This window comes from Gekko japonicus, unplaced genomic scaffold (assembly GCF_001447785.1).
Source record: "Gekko japonicus isolate JY-2015 unplaced genomic scaffold, Gekko_japonicus_V1.1 scaffold285, whole genome shotgun sequence".
NCBI lineage: Eukaryota > Metazoa > Chordata > Lepidosauria > Squamata > Gekkonidae > Gekko > Gekko japonicus.
The window spans coordinates 1,209,560-1,227,912 of NW_015167540.1; the positions used below are offsets into that span (position 1 = coordinate 1,209,560).

Consider the following 18,353-nt stretch of genomic DNA (forward strand, 5'->3'; position numbering starts at 1 on the left):
CCACCCGGCGGCAGCATTCGCAGAGCACTTGCACTTTCGGGGGGATTTTAACATCCCCCTGAATTTTTTTAAACTTTTTTTATTTTTGTGCACACGTGGGGACTGGCCCACGTGTGCACAAACCTTCCTTGGCCCCCCAGCTGCCCCCTCCGTGCTGATTTAAGTATCCGCACGGAGGGGGCAACTTCAGCATTAGTATAAGGATGTGGAATACCGAGTCAGGTTCAAGGTTTTGGTACTGACCTTTAAGGCCTAGGACCAACATATCTACAGGACTGTCTTTTCCAGTATGTCCCCAGGAGAGCTTTACGCACTTCAAACAACTTTCTGGTGATCCCTGGCCCCAGGAATGTCTGGCTGTACCGACCTGGTGGAACTCTTTGCCAAATGACATCAGGGCCCTGTGGAATCTGATGCAATTCTGCAGGGCCTGTAAGGCAGAGATGTTCCACCAGGCTTTTGGTTGAGGGCAGCAATGGTTACCCATTTGCTGGCACCCCTTCTTTCTCCCCCCCCCCCATGTTTTGAGCTCTCTTTCCCACCACCCAGAAAAAGGGGCTGGTAATCCAGAATTGGGATACATAATAATATAGAAAAATCACCATCTTGGATCTTTTATCTACAGTGAAATTTTTACTAAGTTATATATGAATTTTAATGTTTTGTATTTTATGACACTATGTCCTGTACATTGCCCAGAGCTCAGTGTAAGCCAGGATGGGGTGATTAATAAATATAATAAATCAGAATTCCAGTTCTATCATATAACAATCATGGTAATCTGTTCCAGTATTATACTGGGAGACTGGGAAATATTCCACCATAATTTGCCATAATACTAGGGATTTCTCTACCAGTTCAGATACAGGTTCCTCCTCCATTATTATTCAGTGTCCATTTTGAAAATGGCATATAAAACAGCATTACCTGCCTGCTTGGCAAGAGAGTGTTATCATCAAGGTCAGACCATGTGATCTGCTTTTCTCCCATGGGTTAGTCTGCTGATGGCAGTGTTGCCAGAGGCACTGCCTTTTACTCTTGGGTAGCCCCAAAGCAGAGGCGCTCTACTTTCTAACCTGAACCAAAGCCCCCAAAAGTCAAGCACTCTCAGCTTGAACCACAGAGTCAGGTTGCAAGTACTCTGCAAAAAGGGATTTCATATTCAGGTGACAATAAAGGCAACCTCAGGGCAAACTTCCAGTCTTCCCCCTCCACCCAGCAGAGATATGCTTATGGAATAACAATGGGTTCCACCAGGTGAAGTATCTACCTTTCTAAAAGCTATTCCGAGGCCACCTGGCGAATAGCCCTGTCTACAGAACCTCACACAGCCCTGTTTTGTGTCATCTCATGTCTATGTGTGAATTCTTTGTCCTTCCTTGCTCCATCCCTCAGGATACCAAGATAAACCAATCAAGCATTCAAATTATTAACAATCCTTCCTGATGCTAATCAGGGATCCATCTCCTATCTTTTGTTTATATCTGGGAACCTTTTCAAACTACCCTGACAGAACCATTAGTGGTCAGAAAAGCCATTCAACTATTCCCGGTACAGTCATCAAACACCTGGCTTCTATTGTTAAATCTAGACCCTGCCTCTCAGGAAGCTCATTGGACACATCTAGGCCATGCCCCTCCAGACAACTGCAACACCTGGGACTCATCATTGGTCTAGGTAATCTATTGTTCTCACCTGAGACCAGCCCCCAGGGCCGCCCATTGGTCTGCATTGTCTTCCAATGGCTATATCCCAGCGAACACATGGCCTTTAGTCCGTGTGCTTCTGCCATGATGCCAACTGGCAGTCCACCCCTAAACTCTCTGGGTTTAGGCCACAATCCTTTCTTCATGGACCTCTGCACATCTGGATAGGTTTTATTGCCCCTCTATAAGCTATCAATCACCTCTGCTTCCTTAGTTCTATATTGTGTGTGAATGTTTGATTTTATATGTTTATAAGTTTAAGAATCCTTCAGTAAAGAAATCATTGCTTTAGTAATCTAGTCTCTGTGTCTATTACTGTGACATGGATAAAGTGGGACTCTGGTATATAAAAGTCAGAATCCTGTAGTTATGCCAATTGCACATTAATATCATAATTCCCCAACCTCTTATTAAAGAAATAGAGCAATTTGGCTAACAGCAGTCTTGCCTGCCATGCACTGCTTCTCAATGGTGATGGTCAAGACTCAGCTCTTCAGAGCACAAGGCAGAACCATGCACTTCATGTCAGACCTCTGGAACAGCCAGCAGCACGGCTACCTCTCCCTCATCACCCACTGGAGGTGACAGTTCTGCCAGCGGACTACAAAATGGTTCTGCTCCATGCACAAGGGAAGGATGCAGACCACACAGCACAGAGTAGCCTGAGAGAGTGGGTGGGCAGTGACAACATTGTCTGTGGCTACATAGACACTAGGGATGTGCACTCGGTTTGTCTGAACTGAATGCACCCCCGAAAATGGCCCATTTGGGCCTCTTTCAGGCTGCTACGGGCCAATCTGCTGCGGGCCGATCTGAATCGGCTTGCCACCGAATTCTTCACCCAAACAGTGATTAACACATGGAATTCACTGCCACGGGAGGTGGTGGTGGTGGTGGCTGGCATGAACAGCTTCCAGATAGAATTTGACAAACATATGGAGGCTGGAGCAGAGCAGTGGTTCATCAGTGACTGGCGTTCAAGAGTTGTTTTTTTTTTTTAAACTATAAGTAATTCAGTACTATTAAAAGAGGTGAGAGGGTTGCCCCCCCCCAGCACCAGAGCATCACTTGCCCCAGAGACCAAGAGTTCCTTCTTATCTATAGCCACTAGCCACCAGTGATAATCTATGTGTTAATCACTGTTTAGATGAAGAAGTACTTCCTTTCATTTGTTCTAACTTCCAACCTGACTGCTCAGCAATCTCATTGAGTGCCCACGAGTTGTTGTCTTGTGAGAAAGGGTGAAAAGTACTTCTTTCTCTACCTGCTCTATCCCATGCATAGCCTTGTAAACCTCTTATCATGTCGCCCCTCAATCATTGTTTCTCAAAGCTAAGATCCCCAAGCGTCTTAACCTTTCTTCATAGGGAAAGTGTCCTCCTCTTATCATTGTAGTTGCCCTTTTCTGCATTTTTTCCAGTGCTATAAATATTCTTTTCTAGGTGTGTGTGGTGTGAGTGGTCCAATGCAGTTGCACCATCAATTTATACAGGGCAGGGTCTGTATAAATGTTGTTCCTGTTGGTCTTTTGGGGTTTCTGTGTGGCACTGCCACATTGCCACTTGTTCTGGAGTGTGACACTTGTTCTCGTGGCAAACAAGCACCTCCCAAGACAGTTCACTTACCCTGAGATTCTCTGGGAGAATCTGACTGCTGGGTGCTGTCTCCTTGCATGCCTTAAGTGCTGCTGGCTGGGTTTCCCCATTGGAAACAATGGAGGTAACGGGGATAACCTGTTTGGGTGCCTATAGAATTGGGCCCACTGGTCCAATTGCTTTGGGACATGGGGGTTTATGTGCAGAGAGGCTCCCAAAGCTACCCTGAAAATTTGGAGCCTCTCCCACAAACCCCCTCCCCCCCACAGCCACTAACAGCACTGTGGGAAACAAGTAACTTTCCCACCCACCATAGAGAACAATGGAGGGGATGGGGGCAACCTGTTTGGGGGCCCGTAGAATTGGACCCCCTGGTCCAATGTTCTTTAAACGTGGTGGGTTTCTTGAGGAGTGGCTCCAGTAGCTACCCTGTGAGTTTGGAGCCTCCCCCTCAAACCCCCTCTCCTCCAGCCCCCAGAATATACCCTATGTTTTTGCCATTGACTTCAATGGCCCATAGGATATAATGGGGCCAAAATTGACATTCAGCTGGCTGAAAGACTCAGGAATTGGCTGGTAGTGCCAAAATTGACATGCGGGAGTCTTTCTGCCAGCTGAAATCAATTCTGCCCAATTCGGCTGAATCCAAATCGGGCTTTTTTTTTTTTTTGCACTCCCCTAATAGTTGCAGACACTATTGCCGACATGCTGGCAACTGAGAAAGCTGTGCACCTCAAGGGTATTGTCTGCCTGGTGCACATGCTTCACCTGGTGGTGAAGGATCTTCTGGGGCTGGGGAGCTCTGTCAAGGCCACCTGGGATGCTGTCACCCCCCACGATCTGGGCCTTGCCTGAGACCTGCTGGTGCCTGGCCGCCCACTTCTTGTGCATCATCAAGTCTGTCCATATGCTGCACAAGAGGCAGGGGGAGGGGGATGAGCCTGAACACCAGCTCATCCTGGACTTACCCACCACCTGGAACTCCACCTATGCCATGATTGTGCATTTGGTGGAGCAGAAGACCATGGTGCAGGATGTCATCTCTTCCTTGACCATCCTACACAGCTCAGTACTAGCTCCAGTGAGTGGCTGATCCTCTCCCAAATGGTGCATGTTCTCAAGCCCCTCTAGGATACCACCAATGTGCTCTGCACCCATACATCCAGCCTGGGTAAAGTCATCCCCTGGATTTGAGGGCTGGACCAGGTGCTGGTCTCCACACTGGGGAGCCCTGTCAAAACTCTGGAGATGTCTGCCTTTCTGTCTTTTAGAACCTGCCTTTGGATACTTGGAGGGAAAGCTGTGAGCATGGGGGCAATGATTGCCTTGCTTCCAGTGTCTGGCTGGGGGGGGGACTCTGCCGAAGTGAAGTTTCCCCAAGAGTTTGGTGTCACTGGCTTGCTCCTGAGCCATTCCATAGACTCCTGTAACTGCAGCTATCTTTTCCAGCGAGAGCACTGGAGAGAACATTTTTGGGTGTTCACAATTAGGAGGGGTGGGAGCATATAAATGTGGGTCCTCAGCTGAGACACCCAGTAGCTAAGCCTCTCTGCTCATTGTGCACAAAGAGATGGGGTTTCCCAGATCCCTGAGTCCACCTAATACCCAAACCCCACCAGTGGAGATGTGTTCACAATCAGGAAGGGTGTGAGCAGGGCCTCGGGCGGGGGGCAGCAGGGCCATTTAGACCAGGACTCACATTCTTGGGAGGCCTCAAATTTACACTTTTGACATTAAATCACATGTTAAATAAAAAATGGGAACATTTATTACAAAGTCTTACAATATTCTTTTTCTTTTTGTATTAAATGTAAGCATTTAAAATATAATACTACTAATGTGTATAATTGTTTTTGCACGTCTTCATTTTTTAATTTACTGGGGGGGGGGGCTCAAAAATGAAAGTAACCTGGGCCTTTCTTGACCTTTGTGAGGGCCTGGGTGTGAAGGTATAAAATGTGGGTCCTCAGCCAAGGCACCCATTAGTTAAGCCCCTCTGCTTGTCATGAGCAGAAATACAGGGTGGCTCTGAGCCCTGAGTCCACCCAACACCCAAACTCCACCAGGGGAGAGGTGTTCACAATCAGGAATAAATTAATATGCTCTGCTTTTAACAAATTCCTTTCCTCTGCTTTTAACTGCCAACACCCAACAGAGGAGAGGGTGCGAAGCTGAACTGAGGGTACATATAGCATTCTGATCCCATAGAGTACAATGGGAACTCTGTTATTGGCAGCTAGCAGTGCCTATTAAGCTTTGGAGGGCCCCACTGGTGTTTCCAAGTGGGAAAATTCCACACACACCCTTGTTGCTTTGAAGTTTGGTAAACATTTTGATTGAGTGGAGACAGTCTATCTGGAAATGTATCCATTCATGAACCACCAAGAACTGCTTGCAAGTTCATGCTGGTTGACCTGTCACAAACTTCAGTTTGCAAACCACAAACTGGCCAAAATTCATCACAGACTTTAGCTCCTGAGCCCATTTGTGCTCATCCCTATTCAGGAGGCCATTTTTATTAAGGGATCAGAACTGCAGCATCATGGAACTGTCCAGGAGGGTGCTTTTATAATGGGAATAGGATTGTAGTTTATTGCAGTGTTTACTGTGTGTATCACCTTGCTTTTACTATATTGTTTTGTACCTAGCAATCCACTCTTGGCATTGTTTCCTAATTTCTGTAATCCTAGTCCTATTGCATTGTTTACTGGATATCTTATGCTGTCTGAATTAATTTTTCTATACTTTATAATCTGCCTTGAGTCTCAGTGACAAACATAGGCTATAAATGGAATAAAGAAATGAGTGACTAAATAAATAAATGTATTTATTGGTTTGTATGAATCTGTTTTTATAGAATGTATCATTCCTGCCTTCATGTTTATGGGGGGGGGCAGCATATAAATTATTTAAATGCAAATGCAAAATAAAACTTAAAATGCATGCTGAGAGGTGAATCGTTTCTATGTTGAACTATTTGCAAATGCCCTTTCAAGAAAGCCAGATTCTGATCATGGCACTTCCCTTCCATGCCCTTTCCAGTACACCACTATTCACTATTTACCTTCCTTATGTCATAACTCAATTATTTGTTTCAACACTAAATACATTCTAATGGTTGGGTATTTGTGATATTAAGGATTGTGATAACATTTTTGTGTGTCTCTTGTGCATATCTGTAAGGAATATTTTAGTGGAAAATAATCGTAAAGCTCAAAAGAACAATTGCAACTGAATATACTACAAACTTACTTGAAAGTCTTCTCCTATTTTGTTAAGAGCAATGTTGATAGTAAACGTTGATGCATCGTGATGAGGTCTGAGGGATCGCTGTCTCTCAGTAGTATATTTTACAACAAAATTTAGCAAGGCATGGCCCTGGAAGAAAATAATGGAATTTCTGGAAAAAATGTATTTATCATCATGAGTGGATTACTTTGCATCAAGAACAGTCCCCTAAAGTTAAATATGTGTCTGTTAAGATCAAATAAACACTGCGTGGTATCTAACAGGTGTTTTCTGCCATCAGAGGGACACTCCCAGTTTGTATGTGGGGGAGGGGGTGATTTCCACTGATCCCTCTCCCCCCACAGCCCCCCACATTGTGCCTAGCATGGTTCCAGTAAGCCTCCTCAACCCCAGGAAATGCAACAGGCTACAGCAAGAGGAGGAGGAGGTGGGGAATCTAGTTCCACAAGCTCAGCTCCACTAATGGTTCTTGGTGGATTCAAGAAATCCCGAGCATTTCTGTGCAGAGATGCAAAGGCCCAGAAAAAAAGAAACAAAAAAAGGTTAGGGGATTTTCCCCCACCCAAGGACTTAAAAAAAAATTCCAACAAGAAAATCAGTGATTTTGAGAAGCACAGGGGGAAAAGAGTGGAGTTCAATGGCACCTGAGAGACCGTGATTTCCAGGGTATAAGCTTGTGAGAGTCCCTACAATTTTGCTTGTAGATAATGAACATCCTAAGAGCATTGACACTGGAGTAAGCACTTTGAATAATATGGGAATTACTTCTGAGTAGACTTGCTAAGGAAGACCCTAAGATTTATATAATAAATATAAATAAATCCAAAGGACCCTTTGCAGAGACTGAATGGGAATCTATGATGGGGTGCATCAATCTGCTATTTCCTGCCCTCACTTTAGCAAGTGCAGTGGGACTTAATGTATCAGCACATGGTGCTGCATCAGCACTTCACTGGACTGAATCCTGTACTGACTGACATGTTAACAACAGCTTTAACCTACCTTTGTGTAGTAGCCAGCAAATACTTTCAGTGTTACAGGTGCAATGAATTCTCTAATAAAATGCAGCCATTCATTCTCCAGCCCAACTTGCTTCAAGTGAATGTCATCAGTTGGAACATTTTCATATCCTCCAGAAATCCGGCTATCCTTTTTCAAAAAGGACATCTCATTGCTTATTTTGTATATAATTTCCCTACATATTCTATTAGATTGGCTTCTGTTTGGCTTCTGTCAGTATAGGATCATTGCCTCACATGTACCACTGAGGGCAATGATGCCCTAATAAGTCTCTCCCATTCCATTCCAGCCCTTGTCTAGATGCATGCACAATGCAGAATCCTGACCATTAGCTGGAACTGGAGCCCACGCCTGCCCCACATACCAACTCACAGAATCCATGTGCTATATTGCACAGGATGGGTTAAAACAATTACCCCAGTTTTGCCTTCCTTTTAACAACACACATAATTGAAAACACTATTGTTTAATTTAAAAAAAAATGAAAATCTTTTTTCAAGAATAATGCTTACATGATGTTTGCCACCAGACCATTGACCATAATGTTCCATTTCCTCCACCAGTTCATCACAGGCTGTCTCAGAAAATATGGGGAACCAAAACACATCTGGACATGGCTACAAGAGGGAAACATATACAAATGGTGTTGCATTAAAATTTTATGCTATGTGCTGTACTTGACATAACTGCCAGATAACTTTTTGGTTAAATTTCAGAATGTAGTCACATCTCCATAGATAAGAGTTCTTGGTCTAACCAGGTGCAGTCCTTGAATTAATAAATAAATCCTGTCTGTTGACCTGAAGGACATAAGTACACAAGAGGAGCCCTGCTGGATCAGACCATCTAGTCCAGCATCCTGTTAGCTTGTGATTTTAGATTTTGAACATAGCTCATCATCTTAATATTATTATATTTTTATTCCTTTTTTTCAGGTCATGTCTGAAAGTGGCTCATGGTGATTAAAATTCAAAACTCAGTGCTGATATTAAAACTCAGGCTTAGAAACAAGACACATGGGGGAAGTGGAGATTCAGAGGATACTGCATAAATTAGATTGCTCTGGAGCCATCCTTCCTGAGCAAAGACAAAAATGTGTGAGCCAGGGGCTAAAAAACTGTGAGCTGGCTCACACTAACTCAGCTTAGAGAGAACACTGGTCCCAGCGCATAAGAAAAAATAGTTATGAGCTGTTTTTCTGTATAATTTATTTGGACAGCACTTAAGAAAAACTTATATGAACCTTCTAATTATCTGAAAGGAAAAACCATTTCAGTGGCTGCTAAGGTCAGTCAATGTAGAGTAGTTTCCTAGCACATGTTGCAAATGCCCACACTGTGTCATATATCTATTTATTTTTCCACTGTTCTCATATTTGAAAAAAACCCTTTCTTTCCAGTAATTTGATTTCTATGAAGTATGACTGGCACAATGATACGAGCTATTCAAGCAGCTGCCCAGGGGCCATACTAGCCCCAAGCATCTGGATCAGTTTTCCCATGTTGGGGGGACACATCGTGTAGACAGTCATGTCATGAAAATCTGGTCGAACAAGCTGTGAAAGAGTCATCAAGGCCACATGAGCAGGTTTCCATAAAAACACAAGTGTTTATGAGTCCAGCAGTCCATCTATTTCAATATCCTGCTTATCACACTGACCAGCTAAATGCTCCTTCCTGGGTAGTCCACAAGTGAGGGGGAAAGACAGTAGTTTTCCACCACTGCTTTTCAATATCATGTTATCTATTTTTAATACCTTTGTCAATGAGAACTTCTACGCACCTGTTCCACTATATTTTCAGTGAAGATCTTTGAATAGTTAGGGTTTATATAGATTTCCTTCCATTCCTGAAAACAATATTTCGAAGAAAAGTATAGTTGTTAACATTTCAAAGAAATACTGAAATGCTTACAACACAGAATCCCCCCCCCCACATTCAGCAGGGAAAATAAACCACAGAAGTCTCAGATTTTTTTTTAAAAAAGAAAACCCTATTACCTTAAAAATAAAAACCCTATTATCTTAGGTTAACCCTAAAAACCCTATATCTTAAAAATAAACAACACTGATACAAATAATTTATTGCATATTTTAATACGTACCACAGGATTTTCGAAGATCTGCCAGAGGTCATTGTTGTAGTGAGAAATATTGTAGTTGGCAGTTGATAAAAGTCGCCCAAATTCATGTCTGTTAGTGATGTACATAAAAACACCCTATTACCAGACAAAACACATCTGTATGTTAGTGATTACATTCACAACTTGGAAATAGTGAAGGAGCTACATTATCCACTGTTTGGCTACTCAGGTTTATTGATATCCAAATATTAACCCTATAAAAACATAACTCGAATTGCATTACCAGTTTTCCTGTACTTCTAATTTTGTCAATTTGTGGGTGGGGAATTTAAAGAAATGACACTAACCAAACTAATCCTGACTCTGCGGTGAGTAGGCATTGATTAGGATGTCCAGAGAGGCTTTTTTTTGTCCTATGTTCCTGTAATGTAAAATGCCCATTGTGCATTCTCAACTCACAGAAATTATGATGTGGGGGGGGGGATGCTCTTGCACACATTGGTATCTAGCACCTACATATAGAAGTCTAGATTTTGTCCGTCTTTGGCCATGCATCCACAGCTGACATTGTGATGGTGCATCTGCAAAGGCCTGGCAAAGAGCTCAGCACAAAGAAAAGTGTGGTTCATCTACTTCAACCACAAATAGTAGCTTAACTGAAAAGTCCCTGTTTGGGGGCAATTTCCTATTTGATGCCAAGAGCTCCTGTAGCCAGCAAAGCATGATTCTTACATTCTCTTTTTAGACTGTTAATGCCCATAGTCATACTCTACCCCTGCTTCCAGAAGGAGGTGTGTGTGTGAAAGCACAGGGGGGTAGTGCATTTAGAGGTATGGGGGTCACTGAAGAACATGTTACACGGGATGTCCCAAAATGTGGGCTCCATACTTATAAACTGACATAACTGATTATGAATCATTGTAAGGATCCTGTTCATGGGGAAAATATTAGTATTTCTTTGTTGAATACATTTTGAAATAGCTATATTCAGACCTAAGTTTCTAAGGAATATTACAGATTAGAACACTAGAAGAAAAAGAGGTCTGTGTCAGAATAATAGGGGTGTTGAACTCATTTGTTACAAGGGCTGGATCTGACATCAATGTCATGTTTTCAGGCCAGGCCAAGCGTGCCATAAAATGTAATGCCAGGTATGGGCAGGGTCGGCCCAAGGTGTTCCTGCGCCCTAGGTGAGCGCAGATGCCAACCTCCCGGTGGGGCCTGAACACCTCCCAGCTGACGCGCGTTGCCTCAGGGCGGAACTCGGCTTGGCCACCCACTCCCTGGGCCTTGCTGACGAAGCGCCCGCCGCGCCACCTCCTCCTCCCCCTCCGAGGAGGGTGGGCATGTTGCGCGGCTGGAGCGCTGCTGCTGCTGGGGCAGGCCGCGGTCACCACGCTGCTCCCATCCAGTCCCCCTGGCCAGCCAAGCGGGGCGCATGCACACGGCTCTCTGCCTCCAGGCCTGGTGCACTGCTGTGGTGCGGGGAGGCTCCACGGCGGGCAGGCAGCTGGCCTGCATGCCTTGAAAAGGAGCGCACCTGGCTGGAAAGCCACCTGGCCACGGCTGGGCCTGGCAAGTGCAAGGGATGGGGCATCCCCACCGCCGCCCCCCTCCCAAAAGGGAGAAAGGCTACAGTGCGGCTGGCGGGCGGGGAGGCAAGAGAGCTTGCGGGGGGTGGGCAGACAAGTCCCCCCGAGTGACCTGATCCAGGCCACGGGGACTACGATGCCCCCCTGTGCAGCCCCGTCCCTCTCCTCCAGCCATGCCTCTCGGCTGCTGGCCCGCTGCTGGTCCCCTCCCTCACCCCCCTCCCGTGCCTCCGCTGGGCTGGGGGACTCGCTGTCCCCTCGAGGGACGTGGGTCGCAAGGGCCGGGAGGCCTTGTGGCCATGCTGCTTGGCGGTCTGAGACACAGCACGGAGGGAGGCATGGAGGGAGGGAGGCATGGAGGGAGGGAGGGCGGTGGAGGGGACGCCAGTAGCCAGCCCTATCCCGGTCCCATCGTCTTAGCCAACAGCAGCACCACCATCGAGGCAAGCAGCGGCAAGAGGTGGCCGCCCATCCTGTGCGCCCCGCTGCCACCGTTCCCACCACCCAGCCCTGTTGCCACCACCGCGGACACCCAGGAGCACCCGGACAGCACAATCTGGGGAAAGGCTGCTGTTGGTTGGGCGGCCTCTCCGAGTCCAGGCGAGAGGTTGGCTCCGAGGCCCCCCCTGGGGTGCCAACTGCAGCGCGGGAGGGAGGAAAGGCAGGCAGGAAGGCAGGCGGGCGCGGGAGGCAGAGCAGGGGCCTCGGAGGGTGGTGGACCTTGGTGCTTCCTGGCAGCACGATGACGACGCCGGCAGCTGGCTGACCCGAGGGGGCACTGCGGCTCATGCGGCCGCCCCTGCCTCTCCTCCTGACCTGTGTTCTAGGCGAACACCTAGTTCGCCTAGCGGGTGAGCCGGCCCTGGGTATGGGATATATAAACCTTTTAAAGGACACAGGCAAACCCAATTAACAATATTATTTTTACTGAAATACAAACATGCTTAAAACATTAAAACTAGTAACAGTACTTCCGTAAAGTTTCTCCCTGATGCCCACCGTCTCTCTTTCACTGCCCATTATGCATTAGCACTGGGACAGTATAGAGGGCTTCTGTCATCTGGCAATAAAGGTACCAGATGCTTGCAGGCCAGATAAGAGCCCTGTATGTTTGACACCCCTGCTATAGACTACTTCAGTCCCTTTCTTAGGAGTTCCTATGATGAGTAGACCTGCAATGGAAATGTTTACTCCTTAAACTTTCAATTTTATCAGTAAGTTAGAGAGGACAATGATGTTCAAAATGGCATATATTAATCTAGCAAAAACTGTAATATTGTTTTCCTACCAGTGTTATCAATTTTTCAGTCATAGCTGCATTTGTACCCATCACAACCCAGTTCTATGGATTTCTGTACTCCCAAATCAAGATGTGTCAGCAACCATATCCACTTTCTGGATGACTGGCACACTGACATCCCAGCCACGTGTAAGGCAGGCATCAATTAGGACAGTCCAGCTAACCCAAATAAACTGCTGGGAGAATCAGCATGGAAGCAGGAGTGTTGGTACACCAATCATTTCATAGAACTCAGCGATAGTAGCTTTAAACCCACATGATAATAGGCACTTCTATGAAGTACTTCCTGTTTGGCTTCTGGGTTTGTGGCTACTGTCACCGAGACAGCTGTTGACTGGAAGGTCCCCAAGTGCTTAACACAGGATATACAAAATGCTACTTTACAGACATATACACTAACTCAAATCTTTATATATAGGGTGCAAATCTTCATTTTTTTGATCTAGAAAATAAAGCTATAATTGTAATATATAAATAAACACACACACACTAAGCATGCGCTGAATCCATAGTTCTTATTAAATACATATATGCAGCAAAGTGCAGCAAAAAACACTGTCAAACTTTGCAAAAAGTGTGTTTTTTGTAGTACATATGTCTGCAATTAAAATACACCACACCACTGTCCAGTTTTATGCTCCATTACTTTCAATGGAATTACATCCACATAGAACTGGGAAAATGCAGTGGTAAATCATGGTTCCAACAGCGTGTGTATTTAGAATTGTGCCCCTGCCTTAGACACAATTTCTCATATGGAATGAAGGAAAGCCACAATCAATTCATCCTTGAACTTCAGTTTGCATTAAGCAAGATATGTAAACCATGAGTGTATGAATGAATGAACCTTAGGAAGAGAGTAGCAAATAATCCTTATAGCAACATGTTTTACAGATTCAGAGGGTGGAATGGATAATTGGAGAGCCTGGCTTCAACAACCCACTGAACTGCATCCTAATGCAGCATAAAGGCCATTATGGCTCATTCAACAAAGCCATGCATGTTCTGATTCTCTCTTAATGTGATGACTGGAAGATAGATACCACTTAACTTGGCAATATATTTCAATACTTTTTTCACTCTTCTCTTAAAATAAAGTGCAGTTTGAAATGTAGCTTTCCCATACGTTTAGAGTGGTTCTATTTACTTATTAATTGCTCTATAAATGTTGCATCTTGAGCAATGAATAAAAATGAGATAGCTAAATAAATAGAGTGCTTGGGTAACATTCTCTGAGCACTTCTGATGCCCAGCCTTGGGTACCGATCCCCCAAGGTGCTCAACCTCCACCCGTTTCAATGGAACTTGTGTATAAGTTTCATATAAACTCATCGAGTTTTTGCATTGTACCAGAATCTAATGGCCACATGTTATTAATGAGGGCTAAAACCTAGGGATGCTTAAGATTTGGTTACCTTTAGTTTTATTATGGGAGGCGGGGTGAAATAGATGATAAGTATGGGGTCAAATCACACCGTCATAATTACATCACAGTTTGAAGGATTCTCCCCCCCTCACAATATAGTCCAAAATCATCTTTACTCAGAATGGCAGAGAACATTGAGGATTTCACTGAGCATCTCCCAGCTGAGAACAGCCATGGAAACATGGGCTTCCTTTGTGGCATCTCTTATTTTATGTGATCAGCCTCCTAAAGAAGCAAAGAGGGCTACATATCTTTTGCCATTTCAGATGGGTTAAAATACATTTAAAAAATTCTTCTGCCTATTAGGCTGTTTTTAAAAAGTAGCTACATGGAATTTTTAACTGTGTTCATAATGTGACTTTCTGTATTTTATTAATAGTATATGAAAACACTCTGAGTGCTAAAAAGTGGTTTATAGATGTTTAAACAAATGAAAATACATTTTAAAATTTGCTGGTATGAATTTATAAATTGTAGAGGTCAAATGGGGACACATGAAAAATTACAGGGAAATCCTATTTCCTTTCAACTCCCCCCCACCCACCTCCTTGCCATGTCGAACCCCCTCAACCATCTATTTCAGCTTCCCTCCTGCCCATGTACCTCTCCAACCCACTGGTGAAGCAAGGGAGGAGAAGCACAAACAGGAGGAGGCAAGTCAAAGCTGGAATGGAAGGGGAAATAAGTGGCTGGGCAAGAGAAGATAAGCCAAGCTGAAGATGGCTTTCCCTTCCTTGTTTGCGCCTGATGGTTACCCACCCACCACCCACCCACCTATTTTCACATGCCGTGCTGCCTGAACTCTGGTATGGGTTTTTATTGCAACGTTCACACACTTGCAGATGCCACTAGTGAATATTCAGACATATAAGAGTTTTCCCATGTTCATGTATGTTTTACACTGCTGGTTTATGACTGTAATAAATGAGTACATGATTGACTGACTGACAGGAGTTTTCCCAGATTTGCAGAACCCCTGTATCTTAGATATGCCTAGCTCTATTGTGTGGATATGCCTTGCCACATGAGGGCCAGTTCCTGGCTATTAGATGTTGGGATTATGTTGTACCATTTTTGTTGTTCTCTTATACACACGGTAGTACACGAACAGTAGCTGACATTTAAAAACTGCAGGATATTTTTTCAAACTATTTTCACATGGCCATCAGAAAAAGAAAAAATGTTATATATGAATAAACACTCACAAAAAGGAGTACCAGGGTAAACCAAGTAGGGATGCCAGCCACCAGGTGGGACCTGGGGATTCCCCAGAAGGACAGCTCATCTCTAGACTATAGAGATCCGTTCCCCTAGAGAAAATGGATGCTTTGAAGGCTGGACTCTATGGCACTATACCCCACTGAGGTTCCTGTCCTCCCCAGGCTCCATCCCCATTTCTCCAGGGGTTTCCCGACCAGGATCTGGCAACCTTACCCCCCCCCATCCTCCACCGGTGGCCAGAGGGAACCTGGCAAACCTAAAGCCAAGAGAAGAGAAGACTCTTCCCTTAGGAATGTACTTTTTGCACTGTAATAAATTTTTAAAAATGAATAAAAACAAAAAGAGATCAAAACCTTTGGGGGGCTGAGCATATGGAATGTTTCCGCTGAAGGGGAGTCTTTTTCCCTTTGCAAAGTCTAAAATGAAGGAGAAGACCAAATCAGTTGACCTTTCCTTGCTGTTTTTCACATTGTTAGAGTGACTGGGTTTCTACTGCCATGTTAGATAAACAACAGCCTTTAATCAAAAGCTGGGACTTTAAAAGAACCTCTGTGAGCAGCATGCAGCTCCAAGCAAAGCTTATCAAGTATCAGTTAAAAGTTTGATCTATCAGCCTCTTATCTGCAGCAGTACAGGAAGGGGGGGGGGGGGGAGAACAAACCAGCTCATACCAGGCTGCTTCACAGCATGAGACTGAGCAAAAGAAAGCATTTTTCTGATGAGCTACCAAGTCAGATTAGTTGAACATGAGCACATGGTAAGCACAGATTGGAATAATTGATGCTGGGGAAGGCTGAGAACAAGAGAATGTTGATTGGGCTTGTTCTGTAGAATGAGGACAGACAAAAGAAGTCATGCCTTATTAAAGGAAGGAATAAACTTCAATACTTGCCAACTTTTCTTGTTCAATTCAGCAAAATTATTTTTGTTCAATGCTACATTGTCTGGAAATAGCTGTCATTTGTTTCTGCTCTGGAACTAGTGTAAATATCAGTACAAGTACAGATTTACATTTGTATTGCCGTGATATTCACAATACATTCTCATAATGCTAGCATTTAGAAAATGTTGGTAACAACACGGAGCATGGCTTCTGTTTAGAAAACTTCATCTGCCTTGAAATAACAAAAATCAATCATTCATGCCCTTGAAAAAGACAATCTGAAAATGTCGTAATTATATTGGCATCAGTACTTTTGTATCATTCACACTATATGTAGCAATTAGGATCTATTATTAATCCAGGGCAAAGCCAAGATTTGGGGGGGGGATGGAATACGTGTGCTATGTCGAAATTACCATATGAAACCAGCAGTGAAAAGTTCAAAAATAACTTTGAATTCAGAAGAAGGCAGACTACAATAGTTACTAATTTTCAGTACACTCAAGAATCCAATTTCTATTCTGAATTCATTTGACTGCTGTTATCTACCTTCTAAAGTTTTAAAAAGTCACAAAAATGAATTTTGCTCATAAAAATTGGCTAGTACTTATAACTGGAAACATACGAATGTTACATTTTCAAAGCAGCTAAATCACACACAAATTACCATTTCCCTGGCATGCCTGCAGAAGGCCATATCAGGATCCAATCTATCACGTGCAAAATAATTTCTCTCTTTCATCTCCGATCTGAGTGTCTGTCCTTTGATCAAGTATATATTAGCTACATAAGGAACATTCCATACACCTCTATAAAAGAAATACAAAATGAAGCTGTGATATTAGAAAGGCCATTTCAAGTTTCATACATTTTGAAAACTGGCAAAGCACAAAGATGGTTTAACCATTCTAACTAAGATCAATTGATTTTGCACTTGAAATCTTAAGAGAGCTCACATTACTGAAGCAATGTGTTTGTTATAATATTGATCTACTCCTGAAATGGGATAAAAGTATTGCCAGTTTTAAATAAAATTTCCTTTATGGATGAACTCCACAATACAAGGTCTATTGGTGAAGTTAGCTACCCTTTTCCAAGGAGACTAATCTATTTATTATGGAACATTCAGTCACACTTCCACTCGGAGAAAGACAAATATTAAGAGATTCTAAAATTACTTCTAACACTAAGATGCAGCTATTTACATTACTCAAATGTCTTTATAACAGTGCCTATTTATGCAGCAGCAAGATTATGAGAAGATAATTAACAAAACCACAGCAGATAATTCTCTGCTTAGAGACACCTGTTGCTCAGATGAAGGTTACATAAAGTTCTACAAATGATACTTATTCAGTGCTGATTAGCTAACATCTCAGGCAAAAGTAAACTTGTTCTCTGTTACAGTATTTTGTACCATTTTTCTTTAATTAAAACCATATGTGTTTCTATTTATTTAAAATCCATAATTAAAACTAATAATTCAGAAAATATCTGATCTGCTTTAAACATGGTTGAAAAATATGGCTACTTATGTGAATATACTTATGCCACAGAGAAAATGAAATTCCAAGCACCACCAGTCATCTACATACTGCTCTTCTGCCTCTTCTCACTACATGTGAAGGAAAGCATATTGCAGGTAAAGAGAAAAGTGGGGTACATGATTCTGGAAGTACTGAAGGTGTGTTATTCAAGAAATTCACCACAGAGAATACTACCATCAAAAATCTAGGGAGGGGAGGAGCTTCCGGTGCGGCGCTACAAGCGGACGTGTATCAGGCTTCTCCTGAACCTTCTGTCTCCTCTTTGTTCCTTTGGGGCCCCCCACCACAGCGGGGGGGCCTGCTCCACCTCTCATAGGGAGGGGGAGTAGCAGGGGGCTTCTTCACCCCCCCTCACAGACGGCAGTCGCGGGGGAGTGGGCGTTGTGCCCCGAAGCAGGAGCGAAGGATTGGAGGAAACATGGCCACCGTTTCCTTTTTTTTTTAATCCCCCTGTTTTTTATTGCTTTTTTCACAAAACTACAAACTATAACTGAAAATATAGGAAGGGAAACTACATCTAAGGAGAAAGCAAAGAAATCCACTAATAACTAAAACCCCAAGATCAGGAGATCAATACATCAGCTTATCTCAATGTTAATCTAAAATGCTAGTAATACATTTTGAAAACTGGAGACCAGCTGAGCTCTGAGCAGGAGCAGGAGAGAGAGCTGTGAGAGAGGTGAGTGGGTTTCTTTTACTTGCTTTCAGCTGAGAGAATTCAGCTAAGGATAT

The 18,353-nt window shown here is 43.7% G+C and overlaps 1 protein-coding gene across 2 annotated transcripts in view; it reads right to left on the bottom strand.

Moving 5' to 3' along the window:
* PLOD2 (procollagen-lysine, 2-oxoglutarate 5-dioxygenase 2) overlaps nucleotides 1-18,353 on the bottom strand; it is a 116,020-nt gene that overhangs the window by 1,525 nt on the left and 96,142 nt on the right. Inside the window, exons 13-19 of one of the 2 annotated variants that reach the window (XM_015413583.1) lie at nucleotides 16,742-16,883; nucleotides 15,545-15,607; nucleotides 9,674-9,787; nucleotides 9,353-9,418; nucleotides 8,083-8,187; nucleotides 7,553-7,699; nucleotides 6,554-6,679 (exon numbers count right to left, since the gene is read on the bottom strand). In XM_015413583.1, the coding sequence (XP_015269069.1) occupies nucleotides 6,554-6,679; nucleotides 7,553-7,699; nucleotides 8,083-8,187; nucleotides 9,353-9,418; nucleotides 9,674-9,787; nucleotides 15,545-15,607; nucleotides 16,742-16,883 (763 nt within the window). The remainder of the gene's footprint in view (nucleotides 1-6,553; nucleotides 6,680-7,552; nucleotides 7,700-8,082; nucleotides 8,188-9,352; nucleotides 9,419-9,673; nucleotides 9,788-15,544; nucleotides 15,608-16,741; nucleotides 16,884-18,353) is intronic. The other variant, XM_015413584.1, reaches the window with a different exon arrangement.